The sequence below is a fragment of the Salvelinus sp. IW2-2015 genome, linkage group LG33 (assembly GCF_002910315.2).
Source record: "Salvelinus sp. IW2-2015 linkage group LG33, ASM291031v2, whole genome shotgun sequence".
NCBI classification, from domain to species: Eukaryota; Metazoa; Chordata; class Actinopteri; order Salmoniformes; family Salmonidae; genus Salvelinus; species Salvelinus sp. IW2-2015.
In genome coordinates this window covers 2,659,480-2,683,381 of record NC_036872.1, presented here as the reverse complement: position 1 = coordinate 2,683,381, position 23,902 = coordinate 2,659,480, and the positions used below count along the sequence as shown (strand labels likewise).

The 23,902-nt window shown below is 45.1% G+C and overlaps 1 protein-coding gene across 1 annotated transcript in view; it reads left to right on the top strand.

Moving 5' to 3' along the window:
* Nucleotides 1-23,902, top strand: part of adgrv1 (adhesion G protein-coupled receptor V1) — a 190,143-nt gene that overhangs the window by 155,205 nt on the left and 11,036 nt on the right. Inside the window, 2 exon segments of the mRNA XM_070436984.1 lie at nucleotides 4,521-4,678; nucleotides 18,818-18,939. Coding sequence (XP_070293085.1) covers nucleotides 4,521-4,678; nucleotides 18,818-18,939 — 280 coding nt within the window.

Sequence of the window (23,902 nt, the reverse complement as noted above, 5' to 3'; positions counted from 1 at the left end):
AGTGTGGAGGGTCTAAGAGCAGTGCAGGGGTGGAGTGTGGAGGGTCTAAGAGCAGTGCAGGGGTTGAAGTGTGGAGGGTCTAAGAGCAGTGCAGGGGTGGAGTGTGAAGGGTCTAAGAGCAGTGCAGGGGTTGAAGTGTGCATCAGTAATGATTGAGGGTAGGAGGTAAAGGAAAGGGAAAGGAAAGGGAAAGGGGGATACCTAGCCAGTGGGGGATACCTAGTCAACTCAATGTATTCAACTGAAAGGCTGTACTTCTGAGGGATTAACTCCACATTGAACTGATAAGGAGCCAGGTGGGTGCGTGTAGGTGTGTCTATGCATACGTTTGTTTGTATGTGTGTCTATGCATACATGTGTGTACGTGTGAGGAAGGTGTTGGCCATTCTAAAGTAACTCCAGATTGAATATCTGGTGCTGCAGTCTCACACCGCTCTGCAGATAAGAATTCTTGGCACAGTTAGGCCTTGTAAGAGTACATTGGCGTTGGCTAATGGGGGAGGGGGGATCCTAATAAATCAAAGACCATGTGTCTCACATATAGCCTGCAGCCTACCTTTACAGCCCTGCATGTAGTTCTGTGCGATGCTGTTGTATCTCTATTCTCTCCTCTCTCGTCTCTGCTGTGTTGTATCTCGGGCCCTTTGTCCTGATTTGCTCTCTTCTGGCTTATTGGTTCATTCCTCCTCTGCTCCAGTCCTGCCTCCTGGCCATCTGTGGCATTCATGCCATTCTTCACCCTGGCTGAACCTTTCCTTTCCTCCGCCTCTTCATCTCTCCTTTTTTCAATGTTATCCCGGGCGTGCCTGGCCCATTGACAAGGGTGAGATTATTTGCCAGGTTTCACATTCTGACAACCAGAGAGGAAGTGGGAGCGTGTTTTTATTTTTTTTAAAGTATGGTTTATGTTACAGCTGTGCAAACGGAAAAATATTGGAGATTTTGATTAAAGTTCTGAACACAGTACTTTGATTTTATTACAGTGAAAGAATGTTTACTCGTGATTGCGCCATTCAGGTGGACGACATGTTATCACTCTGCATGTTGTGCATAGGCAGTCCGAAAATTGGTATCACTATGATTCGATAATAACGTTAAGGTCAAGCGTGTAATACTTGCTGCAAGTTACATTAAAGGGCCACTGCAGTCAAAAACGTGATTTGCCTGTGTTTTATATATATATTTCCACACTATGAGGTTTGAATAATACTGTAAAATTGTGAAAATTATGATAATGTCTTTTTAGTGTAAGAGCTGTTTGAAAAGACCGACCAGAAATGTTCACTTTGTAACGGTTTTCTAGCTCTTCCTCCTCCTCGGACGAGGAGAGGAGAGAAGGATCGGTGGACCAATACGCAGCGAGGTATGATGACATAAAGAATTTATTAAATAAAGACGAAACACGAAGAACACTTGAATAACTTACAAAATAAGAAAACGACGTAGACGAAACCTGAACATGGAACTTACATGAAGACACGAAAGAACTCACGAACAGGAATAGACTACATAAAACGAACAAACCGAAAACAGTCCCGTGTGGTGCACAGACACAGACACGGAAGACAACCACCCACAAACAAACAGTGTGAAAACACCTACCTTAATATGGCTCTCAATCAGAGGAAATGAAAACCACCTGCCTCTAATTGAGAGCCATATCAGGTCACCCTTTAAACCAACATAGAAACAGAAAACATAGACTGCCCACCCAAACTCACGTCCTGACCAACTAACACATACAAAACTAACAGAAAACAGGTCAGGAACGTGACACACTTGTTGGGGGGGCATGGAGTTTTGGCCTGCCTGGTGACATCACCAGTTAATAGATCAATAAGAAAGAGTTCCCAAACCTCTCTGCCAATAAGAGCTGGTTTTCAGTTTTCCCCTCCCCACTCAGACCACTCCCAGACATCCTAGCAAAAGTATTGCTTGAGAAATTGCACTTTCCTTCGAAGCTATTGTTGTTTCTTTTTGACAATTTGAATTGATAACATTCACAGTAAGGTACTTAATTGTTACCCAGAAATGATTTCAAATGAAGATTAAAAAACGGCTGCATTGAACGTTTAAGATAGTTTCCTGGTCCTATGGTGTGGGCTGGATCAATGTCCTGCTGAAGCTTTTGATGTACAATAACAGCAAATACCCACGCAAAACATCAGCACACCTCTAGCTACATATGTGTTCAAAGTTCATTTCCATCATTTAACATGTTCCGCAAGGGTGCGTCCCAACCATCTCTCCTTCTCCCCGAACCGGGCACTCGTTCTACTACTTCCCACAAATGAAGGGAAGTGAACAAGTGCACACTTTGAGAGAAAGGCGAGATTATTAGGATGCAACACAGGAGTTCCATGAACATTCCCTCCCGCAAGGACCAACAACAGTATGTGTCTGTTTTACACCTTCTCCCGCAGGAAAAACATGATGCAATAGTCTATTATTATTATTTGACATGCAGTACCTCACATTTTATTATGTTCACCACAGCCAATTATTTACCTTGGTGAAGTAGGGTAGGGCTGTATTTGTGTCCGTTGTTCCACTGCCACATTAGCGCAGTCCTGTGAGATGGCACCGTTGGCATGCTCATTGAGATAAACCTCTCGCCATAACAAGATGGTTGGGTTGTTTTTCCCAGAGCCAAACACAGGCTCCCTACCTTTCTAAATGACACGACTAGAACACAACAGGGACTGGACAGATGATGGGAGTGAATTCCTCAGAATAGATTACCTGGAAGGAGGGGGAGTGAGAAAGGGAAAGAGAGGAGGTGCGGCAGAGGGAGGGAGAGAGAGTAGGGGGGGGGGGGGCGGCAAAACCAGAGAGTGTACGGGGAAGAGGCTGAGTCCGTGTTGCGCGCGGAGAGATAGAACGTAGTAGAGTGCAGAGTGGAGTGACAAGACAGACAGACAGATCAGACAAGACAGACAGACAGACAGACAGACAGGACAGACAGACAGACAGACAGGACAGACAGACAGACAGACAGACAGACAGACAGACAGACAGACAGACAGGACAGACAGACAACAGACAGACAGACAGGGACAGACAGACAGACAGAAGACAGGACAGGACAGACAGACAGAAAAGGCAGACTGACAGACAGACAGAAAAGCAGACAGACAGAAAAGCAGACAGACAGAAAAAGCAGACTGACAGGACAGTAAAGCAGACTGATAGACAGACAGAAAAGCAGACTGATAGACAGACAGAAAAGCAGACTGATAGACAGACAGAAAAGCAGACAGAAAAGCAGACAGACAGACAGACAGACAGACAGACAGACAGACAGACATGCTCCAGGGAAAAGCAGTACTATAAATGAATATTGTTCCTGCTCTATTTTTAGATCCATAACAAGTGTCAGTGGTCATTAAGGGACCATTGGGGTGTGACTGTGTCTGGGCATAGGGGAACAGTTGAACCTAGTGGACACCGTAGCTAGGCTTAACACTGGGAGGGTGGTGTGAGGGCCGTCGGAGCAGGGATACCCCTTCAGAAAGAACACAGTGTCTTTGCTGCACTCCCTGGGGTGTTTGTTGTGTGAGACTGAGTTGGGAGCCATGTCTGACTGTGCCAATTGGCCCACTGTGGTGCTGAATATTTTGCCCTCCCCAACCATGGTGGAATGTGCTGCCGCAAGGACACAACAACACTGAGTGTGACCTTAAACACACACACGCGCGTGCCAAAGTAACTGCGCAGTACTTCAGCTTATCCCCTTATAATAATGATGGGTTAAAAAGCTACACCAAGATCAAATATGACAGAATCCAGGATCGGTATTTCACCAGAGATTGGAAGAGAACTGTTCGATTTTTATTTTTTATTTGAAGTGGTCAGTGATAGTGGTGGATTTGATCCCTGCAGGATAATGTTCGCTCCCTGACCAACAGCAGAGCTTGTAGACTATAGCAGCACTCTCCTCCTTGCACGCTCGCCACCTCTCTGTCACTTTGGCGCACTCCGAAGACCAAAACAGCAGATATATCGACGATAAACCTTCGATAAATAAGACGCTGTTTTCAAAAGGAGAAAAGCCTTAAATAGAAAAATACTTTAAGCGTCTTTAGATATTATGCCCGGGTTGCTTCAGGGCTGCCCTGGTTGTGAGAGGGAGGTTGAAGTAGATGTTTGTGCAGAAAGGCAATGTCTTTGAAGCTTGTTCTTCACTGGGATGGCTGAGAGTCTTATGAAGGATCAGAGGTATCAGGCCCTGGATCCTGTTTATGGATGTTGTAGCAAGAATGTCTTTAACTAATACAGCGCAATAAAGGAACATAGCCAGGGCTTCATTTTACTCCTCTCCTTGGCTGTTTACTCCAAGTTTTGTGTAATAACACCCCTCTTCTCTCTCTCTCTCTCGCTCTCTTTCTCCCTCCCCTTCTCTCTCTCTCCCTCCCTTTCTCCCTCCCCTCTCTCTCTCTCCCGCACCCTCTCTCTCTCTTTCTCTTTCCCCCTTCTTTCTTTCTTTCTTTCTTTCTTTCTTTCTTTCTCTCTCTCTGCAGGTGTTTCATTCCTAATATCTATGCTGCTCTGTGTACAGCAGCCCTGGTGCCTCTCATCTGCCTGGTTGGGGTACTGGTGGTGTTTATCCATGCCTACCAGGTCACACAGCAGTGGAAGGCCTACGATGACGTGTACCGCGGACGCACCAACAGCTCAGGTATATTACCCCCCCCCCACACACACACACACACAAAACACACACACACACACACATACATACATGCAAGAATACAAACGGGAATTCACACACAGTCTTCCCACTATGGGACATGTGGCATGGGTTGGAGCATCTAGCCACCTCCATGTCCCGAGCAACCGGTCCAAGTCGGCCCCGATGTCTGAACGGCTAACAGACTGCTTCTGCCTCTGTCTGTCTGTAGGCCTACTGCTCTACTGGATGACCTGCTCTGTGGTCCATGTAGTAGTCAATCAGGGTTATGAAGCTGCCAGATACATTTGACTAAAATGTGTTCAACCTGGTCAGAACTGGTTCATACTGCCCTGTCCTATACCGTCCAGAACAGCCTCATTATGATGGCTCTACTCTCCAGCCTCGGAGGGGACATCTCAACAGGAGATGTTGGCTTCTCATACGTATGAGAAGCCAACATTGGCTTCTCATACTGTAACAATAGCAATAACAACGGCAACAAAAGCAACAACAGAGTCTGGCTACAAGGGCTTCCCAGATAGACCAACAGGACCAGGAGGTGACAGCCTCTATAGCGAATACATCATCCACAGAGATACCTCTATTTTTCCGTCTCACCCATCTCCAACAACCCCTAGCAACCCCCACCACAGCCCCCATGGCTGGCCCATCCACAGATGGTGGGTAGGATGTCCTTGTTCCAACACTCTGTGGTAGGTTCCCTGAAAAGCCTGTGGAGCTTGCTTGTTACAACACACATCTAATCCCCAACCCAGGCTGTTGGACTATTTTTACAATGGCCTGCGAAACCACCCCAACACACGCACACTCATATCACATACGAAGCAAGCACGCATCTGATCAGGCACAATAGGGCAGCCTTGATTAAAGCTTTATGCAACGTGCACTGCAGTGTGCAATGTGCACGTCACTTGGATTTATGCAGAGTGGGTGGAAACAGTTCCTTGCAAACAGAAGATATTCAATACACACGCACACACACACACACACACACACACACACACATTATCCCTGGCTTTTGTTTTGGTCCTTCGGTATCGTGAATCAAATCCCTCTCCATTGTTGCTAAGTATCAGTGCTTTGGTCGCTCCCTCCGATGACAAAGCAAAGCCTGAATTAGTGCGAGTCCTTCGGTTGGCAAGCTGCTCATAGCCACCCCACAACACCGTGTGTGGTCTGTGCTACGTTGTGTGTGTTAGTGATGCGGGGGTTTTACTCATATCCCCGGTCCCTGAATGTCTTTGCTCTGCGATAGATGCAGAGACGACAGAGAGAACGTTGAAGAATGTCAGCTGAGATTGAACCATTAATTCTGTCATTTATGACATTATTCTGGTGAGCAATGGTTTATTTAGTCCTCCAGGGCAACATACAGTGGGGCAAAAAAGTATTTAGTCAGCCACCAATTGTGCAAGTTCTCCCACTTAAAAAGATGAGAGAGGCCTGTAATTTTCATCATAGGTACACTTCAACCATGACAGACAAAATGAGAAAAATAAATCCAGAAAATCACATTGTAGGATTTTTTATGAATTTATTTGCAAATTATGGTGGAAAATAAGTATTTGGTCACCTACAAACAAGCAAGATTTCTGGCTCTCACAGACCTGTAACTTCTTCTTTAAGAGGCTCCTCTGTCCTCCACTCGTACCGTTATAATGGCACCTGTTTGAACTTGTTATCAGTATAAAAGCACCTGTCCACAAACGCAAACAGTCACACTCCAAACTCCACTATGGCCAAGACCAAAGAGCTGCAAAGACACCAGAAATAAAATTGTAGACCTGCACCAGGCTGGGAAGACTGAATCTGCAATAGGTAAGCAGCTATGTTTGAAGAAATCAACTGTGGAGCAATTATTAGGAAATGGAAGACATACAAGACCAGTGATAATCTCCCTGCATCTGGGGCTCCACGCAAGATCTCACCCCGTGGGGTCAACATGATCACAAGAACGGTGAGCAAAAATCCCAGAACCACACGGGTGGACCTAGTGAATGACCTGCAGAGAGCTGGGACCAAAGTAACAAAGCCTACCATCAGTAACACACTACGCCGCCAGGGACTCAAATCTGCAGTGCCAGATGTGTCCCCCTGCTTAAGCCAGTACATGTCCAGGCCCGTCTGAAGTTTGCTAGAGAGCATTTGGATGATCAGAAGAAGATTGGGAGAATGTCATATGGTCAGATGAAACCAAAATAGAACTTTTGGTAAAAACTCAACTCGTCGTGTTTGGAGGACAAAGAATGCTAAGTTGCATCCAAAGAACACCATACCTACTGTGAAGCATGGGGGTGGAAACATCATGCTTTGGGGCTGTTTTCTGCAAAGGTACCAGGACGACTGATCCGTGTAAAGGAAAGAATGAATGGGCCATGTATCGTGAGATTTTGAGTGAAAACCTCCTTCCATCAGCAAGGGCATTGAAGATGAAACGTGGCTGGTCTTCAGCATGACAATGATCCCAAACACACCGTCCGGGCAACGAAGGAGTGGCTTCGTAAGAAGCATTTCAAGGTCCTGGAGTGGCCTAGCCAGTCTCCAGATCTCAACKCCATAGAAAATCTTTGGAGGGAGTTGAAAGTCCGTGTTGCCCAGCAACAGCCCCAAAACATCACTGCTCTAGAGGAGATCTGCATGGAGGAATGGGCCAAAATACCAGCAACAGTGTGTGAAAACCTTGTGAAGACTTACAGAAAACGTTTGACCTCTGTCATTGCCAACAAAGGGTATATAACAAAGTATTGAGATAAACGTTTGTTATTGACCAAGTACTTATTTTCCACCATAATTTGCAAATAAATTCATAAAAAATCCTACAATGTGATTTTCTGGATTTTTCTTTCTCATTTTGTCTGTCATGGTTGAAGTGTACCTATGATGAAAATTACAGGCCTCTCTCATCTTTTTAAGTGGGAGAACTTGCACAATTGGTGGCTGACTAAATACTTTTTGGCCCCACTGTATAAGAGAATTATAGACAAGTTGACCACATATAGTTTACTAAAATGTTGGAAATTATAAGCGGAAACCAAAAAATCCTGTACCCCTTGTCAAAAAATAGTGTGTCTGTCTGACTGTAGCCTACAACACATTTTCTATGGGGTCTGGTGCAGGCCTCAAATCTGGAGGCCTGCCAAGGTGGACAAATCTGCCGTTCTCCAGTTAACCCCCACGACACCTGCTCCCCCGGGCGCCGATGACGTAGACGTCGATTAAGGCAGCCCTGCGCACCTCTCTACCCCTCCCTGGAGTGTGTTTGTGTGTCCGCTGTGGAGAAGGCAGAGCCACCGGGCCTAACAAACACACACAGACTCACACACAGTCACGTCGTGCTGTAATGGCTGACTCGGCATGTCTCTGACACTGCGGGCGTCTGTTCCTCAGCTTTAGAGCCCATGTACCTGCCTGTGCCCAACACCCTGAGGGGCACACTAAAGCAGCCTCGCCCACAAACACACACACACTCAAGGAGAGGGGTAGCAGTACCATGAGGTCCATAAACAGGTTTTCAACAGCCTCTAAAACTCCTTATTTACACTGGTTGGACGAGAAATGCAATTTATTTGTGTTCTGAGAAAATGTAAATGTGGTTTATATTCACATTTAGGGTGGCTAGGCTGCCTAGGCCTTTTTATATACACTACCAGTCAAACGTTTTAGAACACCTGCTCCTTCAATGGTTTTTCATTATCTGTAATAGTGAAGACATCAAAACTATGGAATAACACATATGGAATCATGTAGTAACCAAAAAAGTGTTAAACAAAAAATATATTATATTTCATATTCTTTAAAAAGCCACCCTTTGCCTCGATGGCAGCTTTGCACACTCTTGGCATTCTCTCAACCAGTTTCATGAGGTAGTCACCTGGAATGCATTTCTATTAACAGGTGTGCCTTCTTAAAAGTTAATTTGTGGAATTTCTTTCCTTCTTAATGCGTTCGAGCCAATCAGTTGTGTTGTGACAAGGTAGGGGGGGTATACAGAAGATAGTCCTATTTGGTAAAAGACCAAGTCCATATTATGGCAAGACCAGCTCAAATAAGCAAAGAGAAACGACAGTCCGTCATTACTTTAAGACATGAAGGTCAGTCAATATGGATCATTTCAAGAACCTTTAACGTTTCTTCAAGTGCAGTCGCAAAAACCATCAAGTGCTATGATGAAACTGGCTCCAATGAGGACCATCACAAGACCCAGAGTTACCTCTGCTGCAGAGGATAAGTTCATTAGAGTTACCAGCCTCAGAAATTGCAGCCCAAATAAATGCATCTCAACATCAACTGTTAAGAAGAGACTGTGCGAAGCAGGCCTTCATGGTCGAATTGCTGCTAAGAAACAACTACTAAAGGACACCAATAAGAAGAAGAGACTTGCTTGGGCCAAGAAACACGAGCAATGGACATTAGACCGGTGGAAATTTGTCCTTTGGTCTGGAGTCCAAATTGGAGATTTTTAGTTCCAACTGCCGTGTCTTTGTGAGACGTGGTGTGGGTGAACAAATGATCTCCGCATGTGTGTTTCCCACCGTAAAGCATGGAGGAGGAGATATTATGGTGTGATGGTGCTTTGATGGTGACACTGTGGGTGATTTATTTAGAATTCAAGGCAAACTTAACCAGCATGGCTACCACAGCATTCTACAGCAATATGCCATCCCATCTGGTTTGGGCCAAGTGGGACTATAATTTGTTTTTCAACAGGACAATGACCCAACACACCTCCAGGCTGTGTAAGGCTATTTTACTGAGAAGGAGAGTGATGAAGTGCTGCATCAGATGACCTGGCCTCCACAATCCCCCGACCTTAACCAAATTAAGATGGTTTGGGAAGAGTCAGACCGCAGAGTAAAGGAAAAGCAGCCAACAAGTGCTCAGCATATGTGGGAACTCCTTCGAGACTGTTGGAAAAGCATTCCAGGTGAAGCTGGTTTAGAGAATGCCAACAGTGTGCAAAGCTGTCATCAAGGCAAAGGGTGGCTATTTGAAGAATCTCAAATCTAAAGTATATTTTGGTTTGTTTAACACTTCTTTGGTTACTACATGATTCCATATGTGTTATTTCATAGTTTTGATGTCTTCACTATTATTCTACAATGTAGAAAATAGTAAAACTAAAGAAAAACTGTTGAATGAGTAGGTGTTCAACATTTTTGACCTGTAGTGTATATACATTTTCTTTACATATGATCTGATTAGAAAAAAATTCTGGGCCCATCATAGCCCATATAAAAAAAAATGTACAGCTAGTTTATTACTGTGTCATATGCTACAACTAAGGTCTGGAGCTGGTTAGGTTAGCTTACTACCAGATCAGGAAAAACGTTGGGCCCTAGGAAACAATTTCCCACCCCCCATCACTCTGGGACCTGTGGGGCCACCTCTGAAATCACCACACAATGTTACAAATGGAAAAAAACATGTCCTATTTGAATGACCTACATTTGACATGTTTTTGGTATTGGAGATGGGCTTCCATAGTTTTACGTGGCTCAGTACAGCTGGTAGCTACTGCAACAATTGCAGAATGTTAATTTAATTTCAGGTAAAAACTCAATGAAACAATTCTCAAGTATTAGGAAAATGTCTATACATTTCAGCTGTTTCAAAAAAACACCGCTCTGCTATTACGATTTATGCTGTCGGAGTGTTGGCTCAATGAGACAATTCTGACAACACGGACCTGCTGCAAGATGGGCAACTGTCGTTTGAGTGTCGTGCGCTACCTCCGGAAGTAGCAGTCGAGGCGTAGCAAGTACGCGAGTTTACATTAGAGTAACGTGTGTCGCCAACGGTATTTTTACAATAAAGTGTCGTAAGTGTGAACAGGCTCCTCCTAGTTCGCCTCAGTGTTGTTTGTTTACATCGCAGCCCAATAGAACAGGGTTCCCCAATTTAATTTGGCCCGCGGGTGGTTTTATTTGCCCCCCCCCCCCACCACCAACTTTTCTGAGCAAAACATTTTTTATTGTTGGATATAATAGACTGTAAAACACCAGGAAATCAGCTCCAAGTGATTTACATTTTTAAAAATCTGTTCCCAAGTACTCCTATACATAATAGAGAGACACAAATGTAAGCAAGTTTTGAAATTATTATGTTTTAGTCAAACATTCTATGTGCTTGGGCTTCTTGCGGTCAATTTGCAGTCTACAATTTATTAGTAATTTTGTTCCGGGCACCCAGACCATCCGCTCAAGAAAAAATCAACCATCGGCTGAATCTAGTTGATGATTCCTGCAGTAGAGAATTGCCTGTCAGTGCACCCTGAAGCAATGGCACTCAACTGTTATCATATTACCATGATTTCCGCCTGAGACTGTGGTGAAAAAAGGCCCTCTTTTCATTTGCAAACACCATGCAAATACAGGCCTGTTCAAACAGGTCCTGGAGGACCACAGTCATCACATGCTCTTTGTACCAGAGACACAACACTGGGGACACAACAAAAGGCACTTGACTTTCTCACAGCTCTCTGCATCCTCATCCAACAGGACGGGTAGCCTACTCTCATCAGAGAGGTCTTTGAAACCTTGAATAAGGGTTTCAAAATTGGGGGGAATGACACTTTGAAGGTTTTATATTTTTTTTACATTTAGTCAGGAAATTGAGTTTTAGAAACCGTGTTCTAGGCTACAGACTTTCTTCAGTAGGTCCAACTCTTCTATTTCGGAAATGACTGGTTCATTTCAATATGAGGCTGATTCTCTTGGCTTGGATTTGGTCATTGAGAATTGATGTAACTAAAATAGCTGCAGGCTCCACTACAAACAGATACAGGGCACGTCTCAAATGGCACCCTATTCCCTATAGGGCACATAGGGCTCTGGTCAAAAGTAATGCACTATGTAGGGAGTAGGGTGCCATTTGGGAAGCAGTCACAGTAATATCCGTTGGTTTCAGAGGTCTCTCTGTCTGGAGTTTATAGAACTCAAGGTTGTAGGATGAGAAGCTGGCGAGAAGGCCAAGACTGATTCTCATTTGGGCTCGGAGAGGCTTGATGTGCAGACATGGCTACTGTAGTAGAGATAGAGAATGTTTTTATCAGTGGCCAGAGAGCACACTAAAGGGCCCTCTCCAGTGGAATTGCATTATGATGCCCCTGGGTGCCACATGCAGATTAATGCTACTCTAATGGTCGGCATGGAGGTACGGCTGAACGTTTCTAATGTTTCAGCCAATCAGGGATGAGAGCCTTGGGAACCGAAACTGTTGGGTGTGATGGATGACAGGAGTTACTGTGTAGAGATGCCAAGCCTCTTGGCAAATGCTGTTATTGATGAGTGGGACTTACAGGACAGATCCCTGAACCTGTCTCTTCATATTAGCTTCCAGACTCATAGTCTCATTCACTGGCACTGTTTTTCGGACAGATTTTAACTCTGCAACCTTTGTGCTGTATTCGATATTTCTAAATGACATTTATTTGCAAGACATATAGTGTATAAAACTACCGTCCATCGGCGTTTCTGTTTCTCTAATGATTCACAGAATGATTTCAGTTTCTCTGGCTCATGTAGTGGGCTCACTCCCCTCTGATAACCATTGCTATTGACGGTGGGAGAGAGACAACAACAGAGGACAGAGGAGCCTGTTGGAATGCTGACGTAATCATTGTGAGACGAGAGGAGGCGACGGACACCATTTCCTCTGCTCCTTTACCAGGACCGGACTGCTGCTGAGATAAGCACAGGCCTCCACTTATTTCACATCTGTCTGGCCCTGACCTGCAGGTACAGCTCTGAAAGTGCTGTGAGATATGCCACGGCCTCTGACGTCACTCACATTCGATGCCGTGTGTGAGTCTGCAGACGTACTCTACTCTACAGCCAGGTGTGAAATGCAGCGTCAGTGTCAGGCTCGTTACCTTGCAGTAGGACAAGATGTGGTGCATTTAGCAGATGGATAAAGAAACGTCTTAGATTACATGTGTGGAAAAACAAAAGACTGGAGTAGAATAGTCCAAGGGACCCCCCCCCCCCCCCCCCCCCTGTGTATACTAAACGTTTATTAGAAAATGCAGCTTTTCAGTCACACAGATCACCTTGATCAAGGCGTGTGCATGATTCTGCGTTTCCAGTGGTGTTGGTTGTGTTGTACAGACTGAGGTGCAGTACCAACATGATATCATAGGAAAACGTCATCCTGTCACATCACCATATATGAAAAACGTCACAATATATGACGTTTCTTTCTTTCTCAATACATTGGATTCAATGGGAAAAGACGTGTCAGTGGTTGACGTTTTTGTCAATACATTGCTTTCAAAACGAAAATATGACTGTGACGTGGTTGACGTTTTTGTCAGTACATTGCATTCAATGGGAAAATATGAGTGTCACAGGGGTTAGAGTTAGACATGCAGACAGATTTACAATTCTACGGGCAAATTATTGAGAGGCTCGGTCAGACAGGCAGGCAAAAACTTGACAGGATGCCATTTTGAGCTTGATACTGGGTGCAATTGAGACGTCACTACACACGAGACCTCCTACTGTACTTATTGTATATATACCACAGTAATTAGAGGAGTCACGATGCAATCATTGACCCTAGACAGGCTGTCACCAGCCATGGGAGTGGTCCTACAAACAGCTGACCACCTCCTAATCCCAAATTACAGCCAATGGTTACACACTCTGTCTATTCTAAGGGAAAGGACGGATCAAATCTGTCTATCCACCACTTACTTTGGCCCTGAGATGTCGTACTGTTGGCCACGATTTTCAGCTCACGTTATTTTTACGACACGTATTTTATTAGGCCACTGTCCGACTTTCCAAGAGTACGAGGCCTTTACAGCTGGCACAACCGTTGATAGCCTTTTCTTAAGTACAGTGTTGAGTATAATGTTGTTATCTAATGTGTATTGCCCCCCCCATTCTTATCATTGCACTGTTAACAATACTTAACAACCACGCTATTGGGTTGGATGGGTAGCACCCACACAATGTTATCATTATGTAAAGTCCTTTTCTTGCTGCTTCACACAGAATGGATCTGACTGACAGTTCGATAGCATAAGCCGATACCCGGTCATAAAACCATGGTGATGGTTGTGTATCAAACCCATTGACTCTATCAACGCACGGCGTTTATACATCACAAGACGATACAAATATTGCCAGGCTCGCTTGATCATGTGTTTTAAACAGTTATCTTTAGAGTCAACAGAGTCTGGTCAACAGACGGATATTACGACGGCGTTTAATTAGGCCGATGTTCTTATCTTTTCTTCATTCGTTCTATTCATTATTTCCATTATTATACATGTTAGGAAGACTGATGGTGAAGAAAAAAGAAAAGCAAAACGGCAAACATACCGTAGCAGTACTTGAAGTTCCCCTTGACTTGTAGAAGAAGTCCACGGTGGATCTTGTGGGTCTGCCATTTAGGTGTGATGACAAGTTACATTTCCCTCCTAGCTGACTCTTCCATGTTAACACAGCAGCCCAGAGCAGGCCTGTAGCCAGACCTATTGGGCTGCCCAGCCACAGGACTCACAGAAGAGGGCTTGGGGAAAGAGTTTTGCAAGACCACACAAACGCACAGCAACGAGCGCACGTACGTGCAAGCTATGCGCACACACACACACACACACACACACACACACACACACACACAACAACACACACACACACACACACACACACACACACACACACACACACACACACACACACACACACACACACACAGTATTATTCAATTATTCCTGTGTTGCTAGTGAACTTAATTGAACCCAAGCCTAGGGGCCAGTGTAGGGGTATGCTGTGTTGTGTTGTGTGTGTTGTTACAGCTGATAACCCCTCTGTGACAGTATCGTCAGCACCATCTTGGGTTTCGGCTCGCTTGTTTGTGTTGAACCTCCACACAGTTTGTCTTCTCACACTGAGAAGCCTGTCAGTCCAAATATACAGGGGGCATACAGTGCATTCGGAGTATTCCGACCCCTTGACTTTTTCCACATTTTGTTACGTTACAGCCTTATTTCTAAAATGTATTGAATTCTTTTTTTTCCCTCATCAATCTACACACAATACCCCATAATGACAAAACAAAACTGATTTTTATATGGAAATGTATAACAAATATAAAACTGAAATATCACATTAACATAAGTATTCAAACCCTTTCCTCAGTACTTTGTTGAAGCACCTTGGCAGCGATTACAGCCTTGAGTATTCATGGGTATGATGCTACAAGCTTGGCACACTTGTATTTGGGGAGTTTCTCCCATACTTCTCTACAAATCCTCTCAAGCTCTGTCAGTTTGGATAGGAAGCGTCGCTGCACAGCTATTCCCAAAGATGTTTGATCGGGTTCAAGTCCGGGCTCTGGCTGGGTCACTCAAGGACATTCAGAGACTTGTCCCGAAGCCACTCCTGCGTTGTCTTGGCTGTGTGCTTCGGGTCGTTGTCCTGTTGGAAGGTGAACCTTCGCCACAGTCTGAGGTCCTGAGCACTCTGGAGCAGGTTTTCATCAAGGAACTCTGTACATTGCTTCCCCTCGCTCCTGACTAGTCTCCCATTCCCTGCCGCTGAAAAACATCCCCACAGCATGATGCTGCCTCCAACATGCTTCACCTTAGGGATGGTGCCAGGTTTCTTCCAGACGTGACGCTTGGCATTCAGGCCAAAGAGTTTAATCTTGGTTTCATCAGACCAGAGAATTTTGTTTCTCATGGTCTGACAGTCCTTTAGGTGCCTTTTGGCAAACTCCAAGCAGGCTGTCATGTGCCTTTTACTGAGGAGTGGCTTCCGTCTTGCCACTCTACTGGCCTGATTGGTGGAGTGCTGCAGAGATGGTTATCCTTCTGGAAGGTTCTCCCATCCCCTCAGAGGTACTCTAGAGCTCTGTCAGAGTGACCATTGGGTTCTTGCTCACCTCCCTGACCAAGGCCCTTCTCCCCGGATTGCTCAGTTTGGCCGGGCCACCAGCTCTAGGAAGAGTCTTGGTGGTTCCAAATGTCTTCCATGTAAGAATCATGGAGGCCACTGTGTTCTTGGGGACCTTCAATGCTGCAGAAATATGTTGGTACCCTTCCCCAGATCTGTGCCTCATCAGAATCCTGTCTCGGAGCTCTACGGATAATTCCTTCAACCTCATGGTTTGGTTTTCGCTCTGACATGCACTGTCAACTGTGGGACCTTATATAGACAGTTGTGTGCCTTTCCAAATCAAGTCCAATCAGTTGAATTTACCACAGGTGGACTCCAATGAAGTTGTAGAAGTATCTCAAGGATGATCAATGGAAACAGGATGCACCTGAGCTCAATTTCGAGTCTCATAGCAAAAGGTCTGAATACTTATGTAAATAAGGTGTTAGTGTTTTTATTTTTAATCTATTTGCAAAAATTCTAAAACCCTGTTTTTGTTTTGTCATTATTGGGTATTGTGTGTAGATTAATGAGGATATTTTTTTTTAAATCCATTTTTAGAATAAACCGGCAGGTAACAAAATGTCTGAAAGGGGAAGTGGTCTGACTACTTTCCGAATGCACTGTAGCCCTATCCTCTCCTCTTCTGATCTTGGCAAGAAAAGGGATCTCTCCTTTTCCAGTGGAAACTGTGGGAAAAAAGTTTAAACAGGCTTTTTTGGATAAAAGTGGGCACCGTTGTGTTGAGAAAAATTGGGAAGGATTATGGGTTTGGCAGGTTGTCTATTAAGGCCCTTTCTGCATTCAAGGTTGTACAGTAAGATAAGATAATGACTTTATTATCTCCATGGGGAAGTGATGGAAAGCACCCCGCCGCTCCTCTCTCCCATCCCTGTGGACCCAGCAGACCAGCCATTCCCTCCCAGCAGGCATTTGGAACTTGCTCCCACTGTGGGACTCCTACCCAGACCACAGCCAGGAATGTGCTTACACTGGTGGAAAAAACAAGGAGGGACGAGTGAAGGGGGATGCAGATGTGTGAGAGAGGCAGAGAGAGAGCGTGAAGGAAGTGTGAGTTTATGATAGCGTGAGATCGGGGGGAAAAGTGGAAAAAAGGATCGCACGGAGTGATAGAATTATGGCAAACTGGCACACAGAGGTGGAAGAAGAAGAGGGAGAGAGCCGACAAGGTGGTGGATGTGGCACCTATGTGTAGGCTATTTGCTTAGGCCTGGGCCCGTGCCCTGTGTTTCCTGCCCAGTTGTGAAGTGGACTGAACAGTGTGCCCTACATTAAACCAGCACTCAATGGAACGCACTGACTGCTTGTGTTATGCTGCACTGTGTTACCCTGCACTAGTTTGAGTCTTCCAGTCACCACTTGCTCCTTGCTCCTTCCCCTCATCACCTTTCGATATCACTAAGCTCCACACAACACACTCCACCCCGGCCGGCAGAGAGTCTCCCCAGTAACAGTCAGGATAAAACTGAGTGCACTGGTCAATATCCACCCACAGCCAACACACAGACTGAGAGTGGGGATCAAAGGACCACATCTGCATTGCTGTTCAAAACGAACGGTAATAGAGATTTATTATCCCGGGTCTGGCTAGGGAACATGGAACACTCTGTTCTCAACAGGCAAGAACACACACTAATGGGAACGTGCTCATGTAAATGTCAGATCTCTCTCTCTCTTCACCTTCTGTATGTACGCATTGTGTCCAGTCGCTATGTCTTCATTGTTCAACGCTGAGCTAAAAGAGAGAGTCATGAATGCTGGAGCACATAACATGAACATACTGTATGATTTTTGGGGGGAGGATAAAAAGTACATACAAAAATCTAAATGCAAACTGTTTCTAATTTTAATAGGCCTTTAATTAGTTACATTCACTGCTAAATGGACAACATTTGACCGAATGTATTTATGTTATGTATATAAAAAGAAAATCTGTGACTCTGTGAATGGTGGTTCTCAAGAGCTTTTGAGGGTGATTTGGAAGGGAAAAGGTTGGCAACCATTGTCCTAGTTAAGGTTAGGATTGGGGGAGGGGAAGCTGATCCTAGATCTGTACCTCTCAGCATCAACTGAGAGTGGTTCAAGGTCAGTGCACATGCTTAAGTAGGTTAAGAGATGGACTAAAGTCCCTCTGCTCCAACATGCTGAAATCAAGGCTTTTAGTTTCACCATAGATCTGTTTCAAGTCTCTAGTGAACCCCCCAGGACTTAACCCACCTTAACCCACACATACATGTACTTTACATACACACAGACTCTCACACACACTCAGGTGCAGGACAGTCAGGACAGTCTGTTTTTACTTTTTTAAATGTATTATATATATATACATTTTTTGGTGGGGGGACTCGGCGCCAGCTATCTAAACTTGTTGTAATCAAGGTTGAATTTGAGCCCGGGGGCCCCCATTGATTTTGTTAGTCAGTCACTTCGATATCACATTAAAAAATGAAAATATTTCTCTCCATCCTATGGCAAAATGTAAAGAGTTGCAGGAAATTAGCTGTAAAACATGCTCATTTTCAATTGCACGAAATTAACATTAAAACTAAAACATTTCCCATCCCTGGTTTAGAGTGTAGTTCGGAGGTTAGCTTTATGGAGTACTTTTTGGGACCAGATGCAATTTGGACAAGAGAGGCTGCTTTCTGGGCTCTGCTCAACAGCCCTGTCATTGTGTAGACCGTCTTTGTGCTTACCGCTCTCTCTCTCTCTCTCTCTCTCCCTCCATCTCTCGCCATCTCTCTCTCTCATCTATCGATGCGCCCTTTAGCGAGAGTGAGTTAGCTGAGCAGTTGGCACAGATTGTGTGTGTGCGTTCGTGCGCGCGCGTAGGAGTGTGTCGGTGCAGACGGGTGTACTGTACTAGGCAGCCCGGTGCCAGGATCTGTGACCTACAGTATAAAGTGTACTGATTAAGAGAGGCCTCATTAATCAACCTCAAGGGCCTGGTCTGCTGCCCCAGATCCAGCTCACTACTCTATACTGGACCAGAGCACTGGGATGATGGACCAGAGCCAGGACATGGAGAGAGAGCAGGGATCAGGACACTCTGAACTTTGGGGAAGCTCCCAATTTCTGATTGTGAAATAGGTTATGTCATTTATTTCATTCTAAGAATGATCTGTCTGCGTGTATGTGCGTGCGTGCGTGTGTGTCTGTCTTGAGTGCCTGTGCGTTTTAACTGTGTATTAAGTGTTCCCCGTTGTGTGTGCTGCAGAGGTGCCCATGGTGCTGTACCTGTTTGCCCTGGTGTCCCTGGTGTGGCTGTGGGCAGGACTACACCTGGGCTACAGATACCTGTGGATGCTCATCCTCTACGTCATCTTCAACTGCCTGCTGGTAAGACCTTTTTGTCGTTATCTTCATCGTCTTTGTGTGTGTCATCATGCTGGGAAATGTTGACAATGAGTCCCCTCCCACATCTATGCATAACTCCATAGATTGAACTCTGTCTCTGGTTACACTTAATGGTGTTCGAAGTACTCTGTCCCAATCCAACTCCAGTTATCAACACTGACTCCAGGCATCTTATCACTCTCTTGAGGGTTAAGATAACGCCTGGTAGAGTCAATTTAACCCTAATGTTCATAACACTGTGATTTCCACTAACCTTGATTTACTGTCTAGTGTCTTGAATCTCTTGATTGCCGTCAAAACTGGAGGGAAACCTGATTTAATTTTGTAAATGTTACAACAGAGCACCAACTACTTCCTGGATACTTTAAGAGCCCAATGTAGACATTGACGTAATAACTCTCCTACGGTTTCTGTTTGTCAGTGTGTGTGAGTTCAGAACAGCCTCCCTCTATCTATCGTTGCTCAGTCTCTGGAGGCCTTGGCGGTCAACACACTTGTATTATATATTGATCCCTTAAACCACTGCACTGTTTGGCCCCTTGTGTGTGTGTGTGTGTGTGTGTGTGTGTGTGTGTGTGTGTGTGTGTGTGTGTGTGATTCGTGAGTCTGTATGATTGCGTGAGTGTGTGTGTGTGCGTGCCTTGATGTGTGTGTGCTTGCGCATGTGTGTTTGCGTCTTGACGTGTGCGTGCATGTCTTGATGTGTGTGCTCGCATGAGTGTGTGTGTGATGAAGGGTATTCGAGGACTTTGAAGCCATCCTTTGATGTCTGGCCCGGGCAGGGTAGGAAAAGCTCTTCTTGAGGGCTATCATAGATACCATATCTCCGGAGAGTGACATCGCCCAGGCCAGACCACTCTCTCAGTACTCTCAGTACAGTGTGGGAATGCATATCAGAGAGCGTGAGAGAGAGGAGAGATAACTTTATCATCAGATATTTCTGTACGACTGTATAGTCTACAGCCAATAGCATTAATATCTCGTTTTGTAACGGTTGCGTAACTGACAATGTGTTGAAGATGTTTGAACTGTTCAACCCCACTTCATTGCCTGAACTCTGAAGGGGTGTTACTTGCTCGTTGAGGGTAGATTCCTCACTCCTAAAGCAACCGTATCATTTGAAAAGGACATATTATAAAAGCATTCAAATTGTTGAGTTAGGTAGGCGGTGGACTGGACAGTGGAATAATTGTTGTTTCAGGCCAGTCCTGGTGAATGTCTCTGCTAGCTGTCACTTTCTTCTAGACGTCATCTGTCCATTAAGTGTGTCACACAGGACCCTAGTGATATGTAGCGTCTGCACGTGAAAGACGACAGAAGCGCACTAAAGACAACCCGTGGCTTTAATGAGTGCAGACATGATGTCATTTTGACAATAGCTGAGGCAACACAACACCTATAAGCCCATGCCATGTACAAATACCCCAATATGAGGTAATCTGATCAGCTGTCCAATGGACGAACAGTATGGCCTATTTTGTCCAACATTATCCATATCAAAAGTATCTTTCTAAGACATGGCTTTGTTTGGCTATATATATATATATATATTATATATACAAAAGTATGTTGACACCCCTTCAAATTTGTGGATTCGGCTATTTCAGCCATACCCGTTGCTTACAGGTCTGTAAAATCGAGTACACAGCCATGCAATCTCCATAGACAAACATTGGCAGTAGTATGGCCTGAACTGAAGAACTCAGTAACTTTCAACGTGGCACCATCATAGGATGCCACCTTTCCAACCAGTCAGTTTGTAAAAATTTTGCCCTGCTTGAGCAGCCCCGGTCAACTGTAAGTTATTTTGAAGTGAAAACGTCTAGGCCACGAAGTGGTAGGCCACACAAGCTCACAGAACGAGACCGCCGAGTGCTGAAGCACGTAGTACATAAAAATCATCTGTCCTCGGTTGCAATACTAACTACCGAGTTACGAACTGCCTCTGGAAGCAACGTCAGCACAAGAATTGTTTGATAGGAGCTTAATGAAATGGGTTTCCAAGACCAAGCAGCCAAGCGTCAGCTGGAGTGATGTAAAGCTCGCCGCCATTGGACTTTGAAGCAGTGGAAATGCGTTTTCTGGAGTGATGAATCATGCTTCACCATCTGGAAGTCCGACAGACTAATCTGGGTTTGGCGGATGCCAGGAGAAAGCTTCCTGCCCGAATGCATAGTGCCAACTGTAAAGTTTGGTGGAGGAGAAATAATGGTCTGGGATGGTTTTTCATGGTTCGGGCTAGGCCCCTTAGTTCCATTGAAGGAAAATCTTAACGCTACAGCATACAATGACATTCTAGACAATTGTGGCAACAGTTTGGGGAAGGCCCTTTCCTGTTTCAGCATAACAATGCCCCCGTGCACAAAGCGAGGTCCATACAGAAATGGTTTGTTGAAATCAGTGTGGAAGAACTTGACTGGCCTGCACAGAGCCCTGACCTCAACTCCATCGAACACCTTTGGGATGAATTGGACCGCCGACTGCGAGCCAGGCCTAATTGCCCAACATCAGTGCCCAACCTCACTAATGCTCTTGTGGCTGAATGGAAGCAAGTCGCCGCATCAATATTCCAACATCTAGTGGAAAGCTTTCCCAGAAGAGGGGAGGCTGTTATAGCAGCAAAGGGGGGGATCAACTCCATATTAATGCCCATGATTTTGGAATGAGATGTTCGACGAGCAGGTGTGCACATTCTTTTGGTCATGTGGTGTATTTTTACGAATTCCCCTGCCACTATAAGTTCCAAAACAGGATGAATTCCCTGAAAGTGTAGAGAAAGTCCAACTAAAAGGCCTTTGGTTGCCTCTGAAGTGTCTTTCATGAGCGAATCTCTCTCCCTTGACTCTCCCGAGCCCCTTTCACAGACCTCCCTCTCCCTAGCCACTTCCACTGCCCCCCCCCCCCCACACACACACACACACACACATCACAATTCTAAAATAATCAGCTCTATCATCCCTAGGGAGAAAGAGCAAAACACGGTTGAAAAGTTATTTTGTTTCAACCAGAGAATCTCCACAGCCTCCAATTGCCCTGGGCTCAGATGTAAAGACAAAAGCAGTCTATAAGCAGTTGTCTCTAGGGAGAGTTCTCTGTAAGACAGGAAGAAATGAGCTGGAACAGACAGTACCCTTTTCTACAGGTAATGAGCTTCCAAGGAGAGCTGCATCCGAGACCATCGATTAGCTCTAAACAAACACATCTGACCTAGATTTCCCGAGCGCTGCTGTTTCGGCTGCTGCTCTCTGCCATTGACGCCTGCACCAGGCTGTTTTTGAAGCTCTTGCCGCCTCTTTCGGCCCTAACACGATTAAGGGACAATTGTTCTGCCTTGAGAGTCTGCTTTTATGGAGCAAAACCAATTACTTTAGTGGGTAGACGAGGAACGTGGAGATGAGAGCGCTGACATTTGTGTCGTGACTCGGCCGTTAGTACCACGTCGTCGCCAACGCTAATGAACATCAATAGAGGCGACCGTAAATGTTGCGAACCATAATGCATCGTCATGTATCAGGTTTTTATATTTGGCTTCGTGGAATATAATTCAATTCATATGATTAGGATTTATAATATAGTCACATTCGCCTACGTTGCATGGAGTGAAGTTTACACCTGCATTGCTTGCTGTTTGGGGTTTTAGGCTGGGTTTCTCTACAGCACTTCGAGATATTAGCCGATGTACGAAGGGCTATATAAAATAAACTTGATTTGATGACTTGATTTGATATTATACGTGTATGGCTAGATAACAAATCTTCAGATGAAGGTTTTTGGTGTCTCAAACCACCTCAGACCGTCTAAGAAATCTCTTAAAGGCTACATTTCAATTCATTTACTTTCTAGCTAGCCATTGAGTTGGCATAATATCTGAGTACATTATGTCACTTTCTGCTGTTCTGTGGCTATTTGTTACTCCAGTTGCTTATGTGCCTCCATTCTGTTGCACAGTTTGCGGTTGGATGCTCTTTCAGGTTGTTTTGTATTATCTCGCTCATGCGGTACATTTTCCATGAGGAGAATTTTCCATGTTGTTATTGTTGTTAGTGTGGCTGTTGCTCTGACTGTAAAAGGCTGTTTAATGGTTCTGCTCACTTCGGCTAATTGCTGAAAATCGTTAAACAAGTGCAGATGTTAGAGCGTGCGCGTGTGCGCATAGGTGGGTGCGCTCGCGCTTGTGTGCACATGCACGCGCACGTATGCGCCCCACGCACAGAAGGGTCGATTCTATGCATTCATTTCAACTATATAGACTCTCTCAATGCTATTTACTTTATGATTTAGGCTAACAGCTCTGAACCACAGCAGCCCCGGTACATGTCCTCCAGTAAGCAGCCGTCAACCAGCTGGCTCCAGTGTGCTTGGCTATATTTTATACATCCTGCTCAGTGGTTAGTTAGCGCTGCTCTGGAGCTTCAAGGCAACCTCAAAGGACAGCTGTACATGAAGGCAGCAATCAGGGGATGTACAGTAAAATGGCTGTGTCCCAAAGTACTGTATTTCTGCAGGACCAAGTATTGCACTACATAGGGAGTAAGGTGCTTGGCACACAGCCTATTACAGAGAAGACTTTGCCCCGTATTCAATTTATGGAAGTGGAACTGGTAACTGGGTGGATCCAGCATGATTATTTTTTGGCACTGCAGAATTGTAAGTCTGGATCCTAAGGGTCGAGATAGCCAGTGTTTACAGTGTGATCCTAGATGTATTCCTGGTTGCTTTTCAGCCATGTACGTTCTCGGATCTCTTGCCTTCCATGGGCAGACATCCTCCGACGCATCCTATCGCGTCTAGTGTAATATCATCGGCTATATCCAGCACCTAGCTCCAGCTGTCAACTTGGATGGGCCACCGTCTTACAGTACCGAGCAGTCGCTGTGTGTGTATTATGACTCGGGGAGGAAAGGATGTGTCACGTCTCCAAGCTGTTCGCTCTCCCTATACGGGC